Source organism: Zophobas morio, unplaced genomic scaffold (assembly GCF_036711695.1).
Source record: "Zophobas morio isolate AGI-343-1 ecotype UQ-CSIRO unplaced genomic scaffold, CSIRO_AGI_Zmor_V1 ptg000014l, whole genome shotgun sequence".
Taxonomy (NCBI): Eukaryota; Metazoa; Arthropoda; class Insecta; order Coleoptera; family Tenebrionidae; genus Zophobas; species Zophobas morio.
The window spans coordinates 20,440,225-20,460,619 of NW_026972119.1; the positions used below are offsets into that span (position 1 = coordinate 20,440,225).

The 20,395-nt window shown below is 33.1% G+C and overlaps 2 protein-coding genes across 2 annotated transcripts; both read right to left on the minus strand.

The window, feature by feature from the left end:
• Positions 1-3,583: 3,583 nt before the first annotated feature.
• Positions 3,584-8,227, minus strand: LOC135128882 (odorant receptor Or1-like). Its single transcript, XM_064055958.1, has 6 exons — positions 7,690-8,227; positions 7,463-7,640; positions 7,263-7,362; positions 7,103-7,207; positions 6,887-7,045; positions 3,584-3,688 (listed from the first exon to the last, which is right to left on the minus strand). Exons 1-6 carry the CDS (start codon positions 8,225-8,227, stop codon positions 3,584-3,586), a joined length of 1,185 nt encoding a protein of 394 aa, XP_063912028.1.
• A 7,120-nt stretch (positions 8,228-15,347) lies between these two features.
• Positions 15,348-16,800, minus strand: LOC135128621 (odorant receptor Or1-like). The gene is made up of 6 exons (XM_064055556.1): positions 16,263-16,800; positions 15,988-16,213; positions 15,830-15,929; positions 15,670-15,774; positions 15,465-15,620; positions 15,348-15,416 (listed from the first exon to the last, which is right to left on the minus strand). The coding sequence occupies exons 1-6, from the start codon at positions 16,798-16,800 to the stop codon at positions 15,354-15,356; spliced, it is 1,188 nt and encodes a 395-aa protein (XP_063911626.1). The 3' UTR covers positions 15,348-15,353.
• Positions 16,801-20,395: the final 3,595 nt, after the last annotated feature.

Below are 20,395 nucleotides of genomic sequence, written 5' to 3' on the forward strand. Positions count from 1 at the left end.
TGACGTAATTTTTTTTTTGACATGTCAAAAATTTTGTGCATTCCTGTATAAGAAGAAACATTTTTTACACAAAATTAATACATATCTACCGTATTATCAAACCAAATAAGGTGTGTATTTCTCATGTCAAATCACACTATTTAAATAAAAGTTCGCATTTTCGCATCAAGTTTATTGACTTATTTCACTTTTTTGTTTTCTTTTTATGCAAAACAATTTTTTTAAATATAAGAAAAAACATAAGTGTTTTATGACTTTCTTTACTGTTTAAACAGAGATCCTAAAGATGCAGCTGTTATATATTTGGGCAACGTTTAGCAAATCACGTCAAAATGGCTTCCCAGATCTCTCATTAGAGGTAAAAATACAAAATTTGCTTATATTGGCAAAATAAATAAAACAATGTAACCTTGATCAACATCAAGACATGGCAGCGACACTATCCGAAAAATAGTATATGAAACAGTTGTGATAATCATGGACAGTGCCCCATTACATTTACTACTATCTCAAAAAAATTCCAAATTCAACAATGAGGAACTCGGATATTATTAAAACTGGAAAAAATGAGAAAATCAGGTTCTCATAAATGAATAAAAAGCAATGGGAATAAGCCTTTCATGTCACTATGACTTGTTCAGTTTTTTTTTAATAAAATAGCACACTAGCTTGCCCTTCAATAAACAAATAACAGGGTTTTTACAACTGTTTTGCTTTGTAAATGTTTATTTGCCTTAGCGCACTGTACAATAGATAAAAGAAATTAAATTCTAGAGGAACTGAGAAAACAATTTAACCAGGGCTTCTTTAATCTTCAACATTTTTTTTAAGTATTAATTTTAAAAAAAGAGGTGAGTACAGGCTTCCGATGGATGAATAAAAGAATTCCGAAATTTTCAGAAATTTTAGAGATGTTTCGAGCTCTTTCCACAGTAACTTCAATGTGGTTACGTATACCCTCTAAATTGTCAATCTCGATGCTGTAAACCTCGTTCCTTAAAGTACCCCAGAAGAAAAATAGCATGAATTTAAACCACTCAAAGTAAAAAGAGAACACTGTACCTAAATATTTTGAAGCTCAAGATTTTAAACATAAAGCTCCATTTAAAATTATCAATCCAGAAAAATGAATTAATGAAAGAAAGATCAAGTTTAAAAATTTAGTATCCACCGAATAACAATTATTAGCGTAAATCGAGTGTTTAGAGTAAACTAAAGTCAGTTGACATACACCTAGTAAAACTTGACAAGCTACATTATGGCAATAATGGACAGTAATAGCAGCTGCGATTCGGGTCCATAAAGCTTACAATAGCCAGTTTGACTTATAAGGGTCGTTTGGTTTAAGCCGTTTAAGTCAAAAGTTTTACTAGGTGTATGTCAAATGAGTTTAGTATACTACCAAAATTTATTGAAACAGCAAGAAGTCGAAATTTATTGTTCAAAAGAAAAAATTAACGGTTTAAATTTAGAAAATTTAAAAATTAATGGCAAACTGATGATTGCAGGTAAATTTGGAATAAACTAATGAAGTCGATCATCGATCTTCCCGGTAAAGAACCGACAAAGACGACTAAAGTTAAAAACATTGCATATATCGATGACAAACCTAAGGAAGATAAAGTTTTCACTGAAATTCGTTGTAATAGAAACAAAAGGCGACATTTTGTAATTCGTAAAGGAGATGTTCAAACCATGTCAAGAAGGTATGTGAATCTGAAGTTGTAAAACTGAGTCTTAAAAGTAAAAACAGCACGGCTTCATGGCCAATTTAAAAAAATATTATTTTCCAAAGCAACAATCCATTAGCAAACAAGGTGGCCATAATGATTTAACGAAAACAATACTTTTTCAGAAAAGCGTATGTAAATTACATAGCGAATAAAAACAGAGATTTTGTCCCTGAAAAAAAAGTATTGATATCTTGTACCAAAGTGTTCAGTCCTTGAGAAATAAAACTGAAGAACTGGAAACTTTCTTGAAGATCAAAATTGCAACGTTGTATCCGTTGAACGATATTCTGTAAAATCTTACTTCCCAAGAGGAGGTCTTAAACCCATTGTCAATTTTAACACTAGAGGGGCAAATTGTCTGGACAATGCTTCCACAAATATACAATAATATCGAGGAATTTGGCCCCTGTCAAATTGGAAAATTCTGTCTTTACCAATCCCTGGAGCTAGTTGATTGGAACGTCATTACAAATAAATATTCTGACCCAGACAAAAGTTTTCAAGAACTCATTAATACACTGACCGGCAAAAAAAATACAGCCTATCCTGAAAAATTTCGCAAAACCAAACTTTAAAGATTATTAATTTAACTATTGATCGTTATTTTATTAAAAAACCATTCACAATTGACACATGATATATAAATTAACAAAAAAAAGAAGACAAATAAACGCAGAAATAAATTTAATTTAACAAAATAACAGAAACAGAGCCACAATTTGAGAGACGTTTGTAAGAGTTAACGGAATTGTTTTCGCGTCAAAACGTTTATTAATTGCCAAACTTATAATCAAATGATGAAAAACATTGTTACAACAACAGCCTCCTTTATTTTACAAAGTACAAAAGTACCTCTGGGGCGTTGTAGCATAAGCGGAGTTTGGGGCTACAGGTCTGGGGCTGTTCTCCCCCCACGACGGTGATTCTATCTATCACAAAGCCTACCCCACACGCATATCTCCATTACGAACGTGCTCTTCGGAACTAGGCCATTATGGTCGTCCGACCCGCAAGAGGATCTAGGCTAGCACGAAGCCTAGAACTTTACAACATCGGCGGCCGTACAGGTGACACGATAAATCTCGCCAGCTCGACTAGGAACCGAACTTCGCTTCTGCCACGTTTTCTGTGTCATTTAACTTCAATTCCATTTTTAAATATTCAATCTCTTATAACTCTGATATTAACAACAACTGAACAAGTGTTAAAGTTTCAAAGAGCAATAAACAACATTTAGATTCGCCATACAACCTTGTGAAATTTTGAACAACAAATAATTCTTAAGTGAGATTAAATTTGGACATCAAATAATTTATATGATAGAAACATTCATCAACAAAGTATTTACAAAACAAAACTTAGCAAGGATTTATGAAACAAAAGATGTGGTGTGAAATAAACTTGTACAAATAGAAATATTATGTGAGGTTAAAACTGTCGAACATGAAATTTACGTTCCATTAAAATTATACAACAAATAAAATTACTGAGGTTAAGATTGTGAGATTAAGAAATATGGTATGAGGTGGAAAATTGCAGAGTAAACAAAATTTACAGGAGATTAATAATCGCCACACTTTATCAATGAATCAAACAAAGAGTTTCCATTATGTCAAATTATATCATGATCTAAGTGATTGGTTACTTCAAAAAAACAATTTACTTTGAGAGTTTAAAATACCGCGAACTGGTTACCCCAACAAAACACATAATAAACAAACACAAAAATATCCAATCATCTCTCCGAGGGAAAAAGCGTCTCGGTGATGTAAATTTTAAAATCGTTGCGAGGAAAAAGCGTCTCGGTGATGTAATTAATTTGTAACGTTGGGAGGGCATGCCTTGATAAACTAATCAATCTGTAGCGTTGTGATGGCATGCCCTGATGAATTAATCAATCTGTGGCGTTGTGAGGCATGCCCCGATGAATTAATCAGGATAACGATGATAACCGCCTAAGGGAAAAAAAAACATTTTAAACCCCTCCCGCCAGTTCGCAGTATAATGATCTTGTTTAACTGCCGTAAATGAACTATTAGCAATCTTGTGTGAAGAATCTAGAAGTGTTATAATGTAACACTTACGTATATGCATCCAGAGACCTACTCGTAATTAAACCTAAGGTGTTTTTCCTGACTAAGTGAATTTCATTAAATCTTCTAGCAAGTGGTTTATTTAAATAATCCTTATTGTTAAATTGTGTTTGCACTAACTGACTATTAAGAAAAACTAACTTGATTGGTGAATTTACAAACAATGAAACCAATTTACAGCAGGTGTTTTGCGTCGGCCGGAAGTCCGCATTTCCAAGCAAGCATTTCCGTGTACACGGTTGCCTATGTTTAACGATTTCCTTTTTGTGATTGAATTTTTTTTTTCAAATTCAAACTATTCAAATGTGATTTCGAGCCGCTGTTAATTAATTTCAACGCGAAAACTTTGATTTAAATTCGGTCTCTTTGGACTCTATTCTGGAAACGAACTTAAACCAATTATTCACGAAGCCAACGAGAATTCGACAAAATCAAGCCCCTTCTCAAACGGATTTAATTTTTACAAACGATTTACATTTACTGACAAACATAGAATACTTACCGCCATTAGGAAAATCAGATCACCTCACAATTGCATACAAGCTCAAAACCATGTCACGCAAGCAAAAAATGCGTTCATCAAAAGAATTAATCACACAAACTACGACAAAAAACATACTTGTACTACGGAAATTAAAATCCTCCCGCAGAAACCTTGGATAAATTACAATTTACTCAAGCTAATCAAACAGAAAAAGCGTATTTGGGAAGTATGTAAAAGAAATCCATCAGAAAACAAATATCTCGATCACAGATTTTCTAACCACGTCATTTCAGAGCTGAAAAAATAAAAAAAAATGTTCGAAGACAATTTAGCAAAATCAGAATCTTCCAAGAAATTCTACAAGTACAAAAGGTCATCACTAGAGAGCGGAAAATATGCAGCAAAATTTTGGGAAATATGATCATATGATATGCACCAAATTTATGCAAATATGCAGTAACTTTCTTAATATATGCAGAGATATGCAGTTGCATATGCTAGAAAAAATAAAAAAAAGCTTAATAAGCGTACTAAATTTATTTATAAATTACAAAAACAGCTTACGTTTTATTGCAAAAAATACATAAATCACATTGCAAGGTGTTCAATTACATCTCACTAACACATAAATCACATTTTTAATGATAATATTTTTATACTAAAAAATAAATATAAATAGAACAAATTAAAAAATAGTAGTAATTGACTATTTAATTACTATTTTGGTAACAATTTAGTTTTAAATATTTTTCGAAATATTCTAACAAAAAGTTTTTCCGGTGATTCTAAAGTATGTATTTGTAAATAGAAAAACTGAGTACTACGTCCACAGATATAAAAATACTTAGCGGTTTAAAGCAGGCGCGACAAAACACAGTTCCTTCTTGAAGAATAAGTTCTGGAAAAAGTTTAATCCTTAAATTATTTTGAGTTATTTTCGACATCTTAACACACCTCTATCACTTTAAATGCTTTTAATGCAAACTCACGATGAAAAATAATAGGATAACGTTCCTTCGACCACCACAAAACATACCATTAACACACTGAAGTAACGAACAAAAATATTGGGAATGAACGTATTTCCAAAAGTAATTAGGGCGACATTTACTTGGAAGGATGCCTTAACACCCTGTGGTTTCTCCAAACTACCATAAAATCCAAACCTTCCCTAGTTATTTGAAGCTCAGGACAATATTTGCAATATGATTAATGAAATTTCGTCTTTCTAGATAAATGCCGATAGAATGACAATCATTTTTTTTCAAATTAGCGCAAAAATTGATAAAAATGCAAAATATGCAGCCGTTACGTGAAATATGCAGCAGAAGGCAAATATATGCAAATATGCATTTTTTTATAGCTGTATTCATTTTTAATTAGCATGATTCGTTCACATATTAAATATTAAGACTTATATGCAAAAAATAACGAATATGCAAATTTCATAAAATCCGCTCTCTAGTCATCACTCTCAACCAAAGCTAGTATTCCATTACTAAGAAAACCCGACGGCAACCTTTGTATATCCAACAAAGAAACAGCGGATCTCCTTGCTGTAAAATTCCACTCCAACTATAGCCTGGAAACTTATGGACCATTTTTAAAGACAATCGTTTCAATCAGAAATTCCTTGTCGATAAAAGAACCTCTAAAAGAAATAGCTAGACGACAAAGCGCCCCAGGTCCCGACAGCAAATAAGTCTAACATCGATTATATGCAAAGTACTGGAAACGATTATATATAAACAAATGTTGACATTTTTACTACACGAAAAAATTATTCCCGACAGCCAACACGGATTTCTACCTGGTCCCTCAACGATTACCAACATGCTAGTGGGTGTCAATTACTGGACACTAGCTTTAGATTCTGAACAACCATTGGATATCGCATATTTAGATTTCTCTAAAGCATTTGATCGGGTCCCCAAAGAGAGTCTTCTTTTAAACTTCAATCTGCAGGTATAAGAAGTAAATTTTTAAATTGGATTCGGGCATTCCTTTCCAATCGTACATTTAAAGTAAGAGTGGGATCAGATTTCTCTCAAATACGGCCTGTCCAAAGTAGAGTCCTCCAAGGCTCAATTCTGGGTCCTCTCCTGTTCTTAGTTTTTACATCGGACATTCCCAAGTTAATCCATTCCAATATAGCCATGAATTTGAAAATTTCAATTTTTATATAGAAGACCATTTATATTTGTTAACTCTACAGATCTATAGACTGCAACAGTCTAAATCTTTATTTATATTGTAATAGTAATAGTAATAGTAATGATTTCCATATAGTATATATTTCCAACTTTGTAAAGACTTCCTCATAAGTGTATAACATGATTTTTGTAGCGATGTACCACCAACACATTTTAACAAAAAGGGATTTTATTTATACACAAAATTGTGCTTTGCCTAAGCAACTACACAAACAACAAATATTATTATAAAAAGTCTATCCTAGAATTAGTTTAATTATTCGTTAAAACTTTCCAGAACTGCCAACAAAGAATACGATCTTCTCAATATCTGAAAAATACATCTTGTGGTAACACTTTTATTTATTTTATTAGTTGCCTTACCATTGAGAAAGTATCCAACGACATGTCAACAATTTTGTGTCCACATTTAACAAGCATGGGTTTTTTGGCTCGTTCCATTAGAAGAATTAAAGCTTTGCGACATTTTACGTCATATTCGTACCATTTACCCAAATAAATGGCATCCGTAATGGTATTACTCTAAAAAGTAAAAAAGTTTACAACTACGAGTAAACATGGTGATTGTAAATTTCTTACTTCTTCATATAATAGGGTGCCAAAATAACAATACAAATAGATTTCGCTCAGCATAGTGATAAGGTACATTACCATCGCTAAACAATCCAGACTCAAAAGGTCCACCTATAATAAGTATACTAAATGCTTTATCCAAATTAAAATTTACGTAAATACTCACCAAAGTTAACTGCAAACAGGAAACACAAATTACAATAATGGCTGCTACAAACTGGCTAAAGGCCATTTGAGAAAAACAGTGTTCGTATTCTGTAACAAACCTAAAAAATACGTCTCTGAAATAAAATACCACACTACAAACTAAACATTTACTCTAGAATAAGATTGTGATGAATGATACATTTTCGAATTTTCTCATACATCAATTTGTTTAGTCCTTTAGCATCCAATTTCGTGTTTTTTCCAACTTCGTCTATGATATGTTCACTCAGAAATTGTAACTTGTGCTTCAGAATTTTTATTTGAGAGGTAGCTTGATATGCAAGTCCTGCTATCAACGGGTCTATTACACCACTAGTGTAGGCACCATAAGCCGCCGCTAAAAAAAAATTTAAATTTTTTAGTCACACAATCCAACACTTAATCACCTGCCAAAATATACAAATATGTACCAACAATATATGTCACTGGGGCGGTTTTTACATCATAAGGCATCCACAAATCCACCGGAAAGATGTGATTTTTCCACGAAATGGGTCTAGTGGACCAGCTAATATACGCCCCGGTCACCGCCACTAAAAAAAGAATTGCGGTACCTCGACACATCTTCATACACTGTTTGAGAATCTCCTCGTGCTCGGTTCGCACAACTTCGAAAAACGCACCATCGAAGTAATGTATGCACTTTTTAATGCGTTCGCTGTTGCCCAGAAAAGGATACAATTTCGGCAAAAAGCACATTATTTCAGCCAACAGAAAAACGTTGTCGGCGATTTGGCTAAAATCAAGATTTTCTTGGAGAACTAAATTAAGAAACTGCAGACTAGGAAACGGTACTATGAACACAAAATACATAACATGTGTACATATACGATACAAAGTTTTATGTTTGTCTGGAGGGTACAAAAAAAAGAAGCGCATCGCTCGTAAACTCACACTAAAACTTTGTTGGATGATCGAGGGCATTTTGTTAATAGGGCTTGAACTAGTTTAAAAGCGCTTTTATAAGAAGGGTGCGTTTATGTTTTATTAAGATATTCTTTGATGAGATGGAGCCACGTGAAATTAATTTTTCATCAAAGACTTAAAGCGTGGAAGTTGGTGTCTGAACGAGTTCTTGGGTATTACGTGGGGAAATTGTGGTGGAGATTTTTTTTCAGGCGATGCTTAATAAAAAATTTAAGGGTATAATTTCTGATTCTGTTTGTAATTTTTTTGTCGAGACGATATCTTTATTCTTGTTACGGGCTTTTCGATGTTAAAAATGAGAGAATGGTGTCAGTGATACGAATAAGATTAAAACGTTTTAATAAAACATGCACTAGAAAATTAATGAAAAATATAACATAAATGTGTAATTGAATCCTAAATACGGTGTTGTTTGAGTTCTTTAGAGAAAATTCAAGGTGTGGTGTCAAATAAAGTTCCAATTTTTGGCTGGACGAAAGTTTTGTTTGTTTTAAACTTTTAGAACAAAAAGCTTATTACTGGAGTTATAACTAAACGAAATGTTACTGTTTAGTAAAAAACTAACAATGGATTTTTTGTCTAAAATATCGTTAACTGGATTATTATCCGGTGAGTACTAACAGTGCATAAATTTCTCTTACATTTTTTGTTATATGAAATAAATTCATAGTTTATTCTAGTTTTTTTCCAAATTTATTTCTTCACAGTGCATAGTCTTTCCAGATTAAATTTATTAAAAAAAAAATTTGAATTTTTAGTGTCTGCATGGATTTTCTAAAGCTATATCATTCTGGCAAATTTTGTAAAAAAAATATTGTTGTATTATTAAACTACGCCCAACGGAACGCTAAATCTATGATAATTACCACATGTATTGCACAATAAATACCCAATTTTTGAGCCCTTTTAAACACAAAAATCACGTTCTGAGTATACGTTTAATAAATTTTCTTTCAATGAGTAAAAAATAAAAAGCTAAAATCGTCAATTTTTACATAACAATCTCACTGTGTAGTAAATGTGGAAAAGTAGTATCTCGCATTTATTAAATTTCTTTTTAAAAATGTATTAAACCAAATGAAAACGGTCGTATTTTTCAAAAATTTTAGTCAACCTTTGGCCATAATTTTAAATCAAGTACATATATTTTACAGATCAGTATATCACTTTAATTTGTACTTCCTGGACGTAAGTAATTATCTCGACCTTTCATGACCCCTACAGTACGCAGAAATAGATCTCCCGTTTCCGTCTAACTCTCTGTCCGTTTGTTCGTCTGTTCGTCTGTCCGTCTGTCTTCCGTCCCGGATTTTTATTAGACGGATAATCCCCGAAAGTACAGTGCCGATTGTTGTCAAATTTTGTATTTATATTAGGAATATCATGTAGATTGTAAAACGCACGCAAATTTTGCCAAATAAATTCTACGCAAAATTTGCAAAATATGATGAATTTTTACTTGTGATTTATCACTGCATTAATACTTTTTAGTCAATTTATTTTATTGATTAGATCAGGAATGGCTCATTCCATTTTCTCAGAAAAAAATAATATGCAGATATTTATATAATAATGATAAAATAAGGATTATAATATTCAGAACATTTTAATAATATCGTTTATTGTCCAACAGAACAAGCAGAACAAGGTTCCAATTATAGGACAATGACAAAACACAAGTAAACTTACTCTAATCAAAATTAAAATAACAAATTAAAAAAATTATTAGCTTTTAAAAATTTTTTTCGATTTTGGTTTGAATAATAATTTTAGTCCTGTGTTTTGAGAAGACAAACTCATTCAAATTAAACTGATTTCTACGTGACATTCTTTCGATGTATAAACATAAATAAACACTTCGGATTGCTATTACCTAGTGCTGAAGAACAAAGGTTGTTAGAGATGGATTATTTTAAGTTCAACATGGTGAGTCATCAAAATCTGACAACGCACTGTCAGTCAGTAGCGTAACAGGCACACTGCAGAAGGGGGTGGTTTTTAAATTTATTTTTTTTTAAACGCAAAAACAATAACACACGGAAACATAAACGCAAGTCAACTGGTAAACACTCTAGCACGAGTGCGAATGAATCTATTAGGCACTAATCTAAATAGGTTGACGTACTCGTCGCAGGTAGGAAAGTTCACTATGACAGAGAAACGATTGCAGAGGTGTTTTTTTAATTATGAATTTTTTCATGACGGCATATTTTTTTCAAAAGAGTAGTTTTCAACATCTAGTACTACAAAAACTCACTATATTTTCATAATCAATGTAAATTCCGGCTATCGTAGTTTAGCCACTTCCAATAAAATACGACATTTGTCATCACATTGTTGGTGGGAAAATAAATTGCCTCATTGATAAATTTTTTTAGTCACCATATATAAGCATTTCGAACAAATATGAACGCATTCATCTACCACAAATGTAGATTTTTTAAATAAAATTGTCATTATCGATTTGGAGAGAAATCTCGATGTTTAGGGTAAAAAATCAAGACGGATTCATAAATCACAAGTGTATGAGTACGTGATTTTATAACATTGTGACGTCATCACATTGTTGGTGGGAACAATTACACAAAATTTGGTAAACGTTTTACCATCTATACAATATTTTGAACACACATAAATTTTGACAACAGTCGGTACAGAAACAGACAGACAGACGGAAACAGGAAACCTATTTTTTGGTGCACTAGGTGTCATGAATTGTCGAGAAGTAAAAAAAATAATAAGTATAATACTTTAATACTTTTTTACAAGTTTGATAGTTTGTTTCAGATCTAGTTATTCTCTTGCAGTTTTAATAATGTTTTGGCAACTTGAATTCAAACATTTATTCTCGACGGAGCCAGTCTAAAGCGTAGCGTTCCCGATTCTGAAGACAAATAAATAGAGAGTGATAAGATTGGTGACGTTTTTGCGGCCTGGCGAGAAAGAGCTGATAGCAAATACATTGAAAATGGAAGAAAGAGAACAAAAAAGCAAGGACAAGAGCCGTTGATGGAAATGATGAAGCAACTAATGGAAGAAATGAAACAACTGAGAGAAGAAAATAGAGGGGTAAAAAAAGAATTACAGACAATGAATGGAATACTGGAAAGAGAAAGAGAAGAATAGAAACAAAAGGAGAGAAGCTTCGAAGAAAGAAGCAATAATTTAGAGAAGAAGGTGGAAAAAAGAGAGGCAAGACAGAAGAAATAACTTCATAATTACGGGTATGGAAATAAGGGAAAGAACAGATGCAAAAGAAGTAGAGGAATTTTTGAAAAAAGAAATTGAGGTAGAAGTAAAAGTGTTGTAAACAATAATTATAGGGAAAGAGGAAAGCAAGAAAATACTGGTTAAGACGCTTTGGGAGGAAAAGCAAGAGGTGATGAAGAATAAAAATAAACTGAGAGGAAAGAGAATATATATTGATAATGATTGGACACTACAAGAGCAAAAAATTCAAAAAGGAATTAGGGAAATAGCTAAAGAGGAAAGGAAAAAAGGATACACAACAAGGGTGGGATATAAGAAGCTGGAAGTAGGGGACAAAATGTATATATGGAATGAAAATAAAGGAAAATTGGAAGAAAAATTTCTCAAATCAAGTCAGCACTAACCGAAGAAAGAAACACAAAGGGGAGGTGTAGTAATGATGAGACAAATAAAGACTTTAGGTTTAAGAATGTAGATTTTGTACATAATAGGGGAATGGGAAAGAAGAATGGGAAAGATAAAAGTGGTTTAAAATTACTCTTTTGGAATATTGAGGGTTTGAAAAAGAAAGATAACTTATTTTGAAACTACGTGAAAAATTTTGATTTTGTGGGACTAACACAAACATGGATACTAGAGAGAGACTGGAACAAACTGAAAGACGTGTTGCCAAAGGAATTTCAGTGTGAAATTGCAAGGAGCAAAAAAAGAAAAACGCAAGGGTAGAGCAAAAGGTGGAATCATAACAGGAGTGAAGAGAGATATAAAAGAAATAGGAGAGGGGGCAATAGAAATGGAAGGCTTAGTTGAAAGAAAACTGATTGTAAATAAAAAAAGATGGAGAATCTGCACAATATATTGTAAAGGAATGAGAAACACGAAACAAGAAATACAAGAAAAAATCGAAGAGTCCGAAGAAGAATTTCTATTGTTAGGAGGGGACTTTAATGCCAGAATAGGGAACAAAAGCAGGAAAAAAGACGGGGAAAACACACGAAAATCGAAAGATAAAGTGGAAAATAAAGAAAATTGCTATGGGAATTAATTGAAGAAAGAGGTTGGGAAGTCTTGAATGGGGTGAAGGAAGGGGGAATTTACCTGGATAGGTAAAAGAGGGGAATCGCTAATAGACTACGTAATAGTAAACGGATTAGCAGAAGAAGAGGTAGAAACATTCAAGATAGGAGAAAGAGTGGACTCCGATCACATGCCACTAGAAGTAAAAGTGAGGGGCATAAGTAGAGGGAGCGGATGCTTAAAGAATGAAGTAGGAAAAGAGAAGAAAATATGGGTATAGAATGAAAAAGGAATTGAGCATTATAAAAAAAAATGTTGGAAGTGGAATTTAAAGAAAAAGGAACTGGAAAGAAAATGGAAGAATTAAAAAGAGAAATTGAAAAAGTAGCCATACGAAAAGAAATTGTAACGACAAATTCAGAAAAGAGAAACAGATGGTGGAATAGCAGATGCAGAGATTTAAAAACACAAGCAAGGAAATGTTTACGAAGGTGGAAAAAGGGGAAAGGTATAAAACAAGAGTACTGGCAAGCAAAAAATAATTATAGAAAACGATGCAAAGGAGAGAAAGAAGAGATACAGCAAGAAGAAGAAGAAAAAATTAAAGCCATAAGAACTGAGCAAGAGGTATGGCAGTATATAAATAAAGAACGGAAGAACAAAATCACGATTAGTGAAGACATACCTATAATACAGTGGAAGAAGCATTTTTTGAAACTGTTGAATGGAAAGGAAGAGAGAATTGTAGTGCAAGATAGTAAAACCGGGATTGGTGGTAGAGAAAGGGAAGCGAAGATTCGAGTAGAGGAAGTAGGAAAACAAGTAGGAAGACTGAAAAGGGTAAAAGCACCGGGGAAGGATGGGTTGGTAAACGAAGTGTGGATATTTGGGACGGATGGGATGATTGAACATTTGAGCGAGTTAATGAATGATGTGTGGACGGGTAAAAGTTTTCCCATGGAATGGAGAGTAGGACAAATATGCCCAATTCATAAAAAGAGTAGTAAAGAAAAAGTAGAGAATTATCGGGGAATAACTCTTCTAAATACGGCATATAAACTGTACGCAATGGTGTTAAATGAAAGGTTGGTGACAGAGATGAACGAAAAGAGTATATTACCAGAAAGTCAAGCGGGATTTAGAAGAGGTAGAGGGGCTATGGACAATGTATATATCCTGCATCATCTAATAGAAACAGAGTTGCTGAAGGAAGGAGGTCGGGTATATGCACTGTTTGGAGACCTAAAAACCGCATTTGATACGGTGGACAGAGAGTGTTTGTGGGAATGCATGGAAAGAAGAGGACTGAGTGAAAAGTTAATTGTAGCAGCAAGAGAGATTTATAGAGAGACAGTGACTAGTGTGAGAGTGCGAGGAATAGAAAGCGAAATGTTTTGGACGACGAAAGGATTGAGACAGGGGTTCCCATCAAGTCCCAGTCTGTTTGCTTGTTACAAAAGCGATATCGAGGAAATGTTTAGAGGAGTACAAGCGGGAGGAATTGTGGTGGGGAGAGAAAAGGTATGGTGTTTGGCATTTGCAGATGATTTGGTAACATTGGCGAAGGATGAATGTGGAATGAATCAGATGAAAAAAAATCTGCAAAGATACTTTAAAAGAAAGAAACTGGAGGTAAATGTAGAAAAAACAAAAATGATGGTATTTAGAAAAAAAGGGACAAAAGGGGAGGAAAAAGTGTGGCGTTGGGAAGATCGAATCATAGACACAGTAAAGGAGTTTAAATATTTAGGATTTAAGTTTGCAACAACTAACACGGTAAAAGCACACATAAGAGAAAGAAGGGTCAAAGCAATGCAGATAATGGGAATGGTGTGGAGTATAGGTGAGAGAATATTTGGACATGACGTAAGAAGAAGGATGAAAATGTTTGATAGTTTAGTTAGGAGTGTATTAATGTATGGAGTGGAAATATGGGGATGGAAGGAATATGCAGAGATTGAAGCAGTACAAGAAAAATATTTGAGGTGGATGTTAGGGCTACGGAAAGAGACGCCAGGCTATATAGTAAGAGAAGAATGTAAACGAGAGAAACTAAGAGTATACACTGGGAAAAGAACTGTAAAGTATGATGAAAGGTTGAAAGAAAGAGAGGAATGTAGGATATTGTATGAATGCTGGAAGGAAAAAAAAGGAAGCAAGGAAAGGACATCACAAGGGTAGACAAGGATATTATGAAAGACTGGGATACGCATGGATGGAAATAGAGAGAAAGAGAGAAATGGGGGTGAGTATGAGAGAAGAGTTGTGTATGCGTGACAGAGACATAGATAAACAAGAGAGAAAAGCGAGTGATTCTAGGTACAATGCAGACTATAGAAAGATAATAACAGAAACAATACCAAAGTACCTAGACAGAGAAAGCACGAAAGAAAAAAAAATTATATGCGAGATTTAGGTGTGGAAATGAAGAAAGAAATAATAAGTTTTGGGTAAGCGAAGGTGAGAGAATGTGTAGGATGTGTGGAGAAGGGCGAGAGACGATAGAGCACATGCTGCATGACTGTGAGGAGAGCAAAGAAAGAGAGGAGAGTGTGACAGAGATATTGAATGAAGACGGAAGAGGGCTGGAATGGATGAAAGAAGTGGAGAGGACAAGAGTAAGGCTGTGGCAAGGGGGGATGGGGTAAAGGAAAGAAAAAATAGTTAATTAGTTTATAAAATATATTTATTTGGTTTTTATTAACTAAGGAAAAAAATTGTACTGTCAAGAATCTTTTTAAGCCCGTAGGGTAAAAAATAAACACTACTACTACACGATATATTTTTCCAAACATGAATTTTCTTTAGATACACTTACATAGAATTGTGCCTTGTCTAAACAACTACACTTTACTTATACAACTATTAACATTACGAGGCAAAAGTAATCCAAGTGTTAGTTTAATTCTATGTTAAAATTCTGCAAAACCGCCAACAAAGAATAAGATCTTCTTAAAATCTAAAAAATACTTCTTACTACGATACTTTTACTCTACTATTTGTTTACCGTTGCGAAAGTATCCAAAGACATGTCAACAATTTTTCCACAGGTAATAATCATGGGTTTTTTGGCACGTTCCATAAGAACAATCAACGCTTTGCGACATCTTATGTCGTATTCGTACCACTTACCTAAATAAATGGCATCCGTAATCGTATTACTCTAAAAAGTAAACAATTAATAATATTCATTTTGATTCCAATTTTCTCACTTCTTCGTATAACACGGTTCCAAAATGACAGTATAAATAACTTTCGGTTAACATAGTGATAAGATACATCACCATCGCCAAAAAATCCAAACTTAGCAAATCCACCTGTATAACACAATTGGCGTTTTTTAAAAAGAATATTCAAAATTCTGAGACTTACCAAAGTTAATTGCAAACAGGAAACACAAAGTACAACGACGCCTGCTACAAACTGACTGAACGCAATTTGCGAAAAACAATATTCGTATTCTTTAACAAACCTGAAAAATATACTTGTCTCTAAAATAAAATACATAGATAAAACAGAGAAAATTTTACTCTAGTATAAGATTGTGATGAATAACACATTTTCGAATTTTCTCATACATCAACTTGTTCTCACTTGGAGTATCCAATTTCGTATTTTCTGCAACTTCGTATTTAACCTGTTCACCAAGAAATTGTAAAGTGTGCTTAAGGATTTTTATTTGACACGTAGCTTGATATGCAAGTCCTGCTATTAAAGGATCAATTAAACCACTAGAATATGCACCATATCCAGCCGCTGAAAAAAAAAACACATAGTTTTCAATCACGTGTCAAAATTTATTCACCTATAAGAATGTATATGTATGTATAAGTAATGTAGGACTTTGGAGCAGTCTTTACATCAAAAGGCAACCACACATTTGTCGGAAAAACGTGATCTTTCCAAGAAATGGGTCTGGTGGACCAACTAATAAAAGCTCCGGTGACAGCAGCTAAAAACAACATTGATATACGTCGACACATGTTGATACAGTGTTGAAGAATCTCCTGATCTGTGTTTCTTTCAACTTCAAAAATCGCAGAATCGAAGTAGTGTATGCATTTTTTAATACGTTCGCCATTGTTCAAAAAAGGATACAATTTTAGCACAAAACACACCATTTCTGCCAATAGAAAAACACTGTCGGCGAACTGAGTAAAATGAAGATCTTCTTGAAAAACTAAGTAAAGACACTGCAAAACAGGAATTGGTACTACGAATAAAAAGTACACGATGTATGTATGAATGCGATACAAAGTTTTATATTTGTCTGGAGGATACAGAAAAAAGAAGCGCATTGCTTGTAAATTTACAGGGAAACTCTGTTGTATGATTGAGGGCATTTTGGTAATAGGGCTTGACCTAGTTGCGACGACACTTTTATAACAAGGGTCGGGTTATAATTTATTTAGATTGTCTTTCTATAGACGAAATTAATTTTTCATCAAAGACTTAAAAGCTAAAATTAAAATGTTCAAACGAAGGTTTAGTATTACGTGGGGACATTCTAGTGGAAAGATTTTTTCTCCCAATAGCCTTAATCAAAAATTTAAGATCATAATTTCTGATTCCGTTTGTTCGGTGCTGGAATTTTTTCGGTGAAACTGCATCTGGTTATTGTCGCGAGGTTTTCGGTGATAAAAATAAGTACGTGGTGTTGGCACAAATATGTTAAAACCTTTTAAAAAAATGTAAAATAAAAAAATAAACAAAAGTTGTCTGTTTATACAAACTTTTAAAAGAAACAAAAGTTTATTTTTAATAATAAAATGGAATGTTTAGAAAGAAAGGTTTTATTGGTGGAATGTGTTACTTGGCTTCCTTCTAGCAAGGTATTACTGATGCAAAATATCGCTAACTGAAGCATTATCTGGTGAGTACAAAAGTTGTATATAATTGTTTTTTTTATAAGTTTTTTTTTTATTTTTATATTTATATTTTATTTATTTTTTCTTACTATAGCTTACATAGTGTAGTTATATCTTGTGTAAATTGGAGAAATTCCGTAATAAAGTATTATTATTCTTATTATTACTTGGTTATGATAAAGTAATGCACAAAATTCATAAAAAGTGCGGCACTTGTTTTTGAAAAAAAATGCAGAAACAAGTCAAGACTTTCATTTTCCAAGAAGGACGTAAAGGACGAAAAGGACCAAAAAGGACGAAAAAGGACGAAAGGGACAAAAAACAACGAAAAGGACGAAAAGAACAAAAAGAACCAAAAAGGACGAAAAAGACGAAAAGGACAAAAACAGACGAAAAGGACGAAAAGTACGAATAGGACAAGTATGGACGAAAAGGACGAAAAGGACAAAAAAGTACGAAAAAGGACGAAAGGAACGGAAAAGGACGAAAAGATAAGATAATAATAATAATAATAATAATACTTTATTTCCTTTAAGACAACATTTACATTGTATAGGACACGTCAATAAGTACAAAAAAAAAAACAATACACTCGCAAATCGCATCACAAAATAATAATTAGACAACACAATTAAAGAATTCTCCTAGACTATAAAACGCATTGTCTACTAGAAATATTTTAAGTTCCTTCTTAAACTTCGCAACAGTTTCGCAAGTCCCAATCCTGGTTGGCAATTTATTGAAAATTTTTGGACCTAAATAGCGCAAAGAATTTAAACAAATATTGTATCTGGTACACGGCACGGTAAGGTTGTTAATTTGTCTTGTGTTATAACTATGAGTTTGTCGTACAGTTGGTATTGTATTTTTGTTTGCATAAGTATAAATCGCCATCTCAAAAATAATCAAGCATGTCAAGGTTAAAATTTTATATTTTCTAAAAATATTTCTACAGGTATCCGTTTTCCTTAGTCCAAAGATCGTTCTTAAAACTTTTTTTTGTGTTACAAAAACATCAGATGCCATAGTTGAACAGCCCCACAGACATATCCCATACCTCATCCTAGAATCCACCTGTGCATAATACAAACATAAAAGTTGTGGTTTCGACAAATAAGATCTTAATGTACGAAACATATACACACACTTTGATAGCTTAGAAATAAGACTTTCACAATGGCTGTTCCATGTAAAGCAATGGTCAAAAATCACTCCGAGAAATTTTACCTCATCAACATTATTAATTCCAGTGCCATTTACTTTCAAAGATATATTTTCGCATCTTTTTTGTCGAACGTGGAAGCGAACACACTGAGTTTTATCTGTATTCAAGAATAATGAATTATCACAAAACCAGTTAGAAACTTCATTCAGTACCCTCTGCGACTTCTCTTCTATCCTGACATTTTGTTTGTCTGAGATTACGATTGATGTGTCATCTGCGTAAATCGTAAATGATCCTTCCCCCGCAATACTATCTAAATCATTCACATATAACACGAATAAAATTGGTCCAACAATCGAACCTTGTGGAACGCCGACATTAATATTTTGCATATTAGAATTAGTTGCTGTAACAATATTACGATTATTCTTGCTTGTTATACTAACATATTGTTTTCTGTCATGTAAGTATGTCTTTATCCAGTCTAAAGCGTTGCCACGAATGCCAATCCGATCTAATTTAATAAATAATTTTTCATGACTTACGCAGTCGAATGCCCTGCTGAGGTCACAAAATACTCCAACCGGGCACTCGCCTTCATTAATAAACTCTAATAAGTTCTCATGATATTTTTGTAATGCTGTTGCCGTGGATCGTCCCAAACGAAACCCATGTTGCCTATCTGATAAAATTGATAACTTATTAATGTAACCTAGGAGTCTCTGAACAAAACAGTATTCAAAAACTTTAGAAAATCCTGATGTTATTGTTACGGGTCTGTAGTTTTCCATCAGCTGGGGGCTATTTTTTTTAAATATAGGTATTACTTTGCTGGTTTTGAGTAAGTTAGGAAATTTCCCTGAACTGAAAGACAAATTAACTAAATAAGTAAGTTGATTGGCAATAGTTGTTATACTATGTTTTATAATACACAAAGGAATATCGTCTAGTCCTGCTGAGCTCTTGTTTTTCATTTTTGTCAATAACAAGTTAACTAATTCTTGCGAGTGAAATGGAGTTAGATAAATTGAACTTTCTTTTGATGATGGAAAATTTATTCGATTTTTATTATCGTTTTGCTTGGATGGAATCTGATTAATAACATTCTCTGGAGCATATTTGAAAAAATTATTAAATGCGTTAGCAATTAATTTTGGTTGTGTAAGCTGGATACCATTTATTTCAATTTCAATGTCATTCACCTTCTTATCTCGTCCAGAAGCTTGTGCAATTACACGCCATGCCGTTTTAGATGGATCTTTGGACATAAAGATTTTGTTTTGAAAATATTTTTTTTTTGTTGATGCAACAAGTTGAAAGTGATCTTTTTTTGCTTCTTTATAGACTTCGTTTAACTCGAAATTTCTACATTTGTGAATGTAAAGATCTTTAAGTTTCAAGCTAGATAGCTTCACGTCATCATTTACCCAATTTTTGTGAAGAGCATTCTCAAAATATAATTTTTTAGGAAAGTATATATCGAAATAATACTGAAATGTATTTATAAAATATTCAAAAGCGTCATCTATATTCCCGATTTTGTAGAAATCATTCCAATTCATTTGAGAAAGAGACGTTAAAAAATTCACGATGGCTTCCTGGTCATTAATGTTCCGCTTAAAGAATTTTTGAGATACCGGTTTATATTGCAAAGCGGGTAGATTATACAAAATTGTTCTATGGTCAGAAATATTGTTGTCATTTACACCAGACCAATTATTATCAAACGTCCATAGATTAGAATAGAGAAGGTCTATGGTAGATGCAGAATTATTCTTCACCCGTGTAGGGTTTGTTAAGTGTAATCCAAGATTGAAACTTGTAAACACGCTGCTAAGCAATCTAAGATTTTTACTATCTACCTTTGCGTCAATATTAAAATCACCGCAGCATATAATTTTTAAC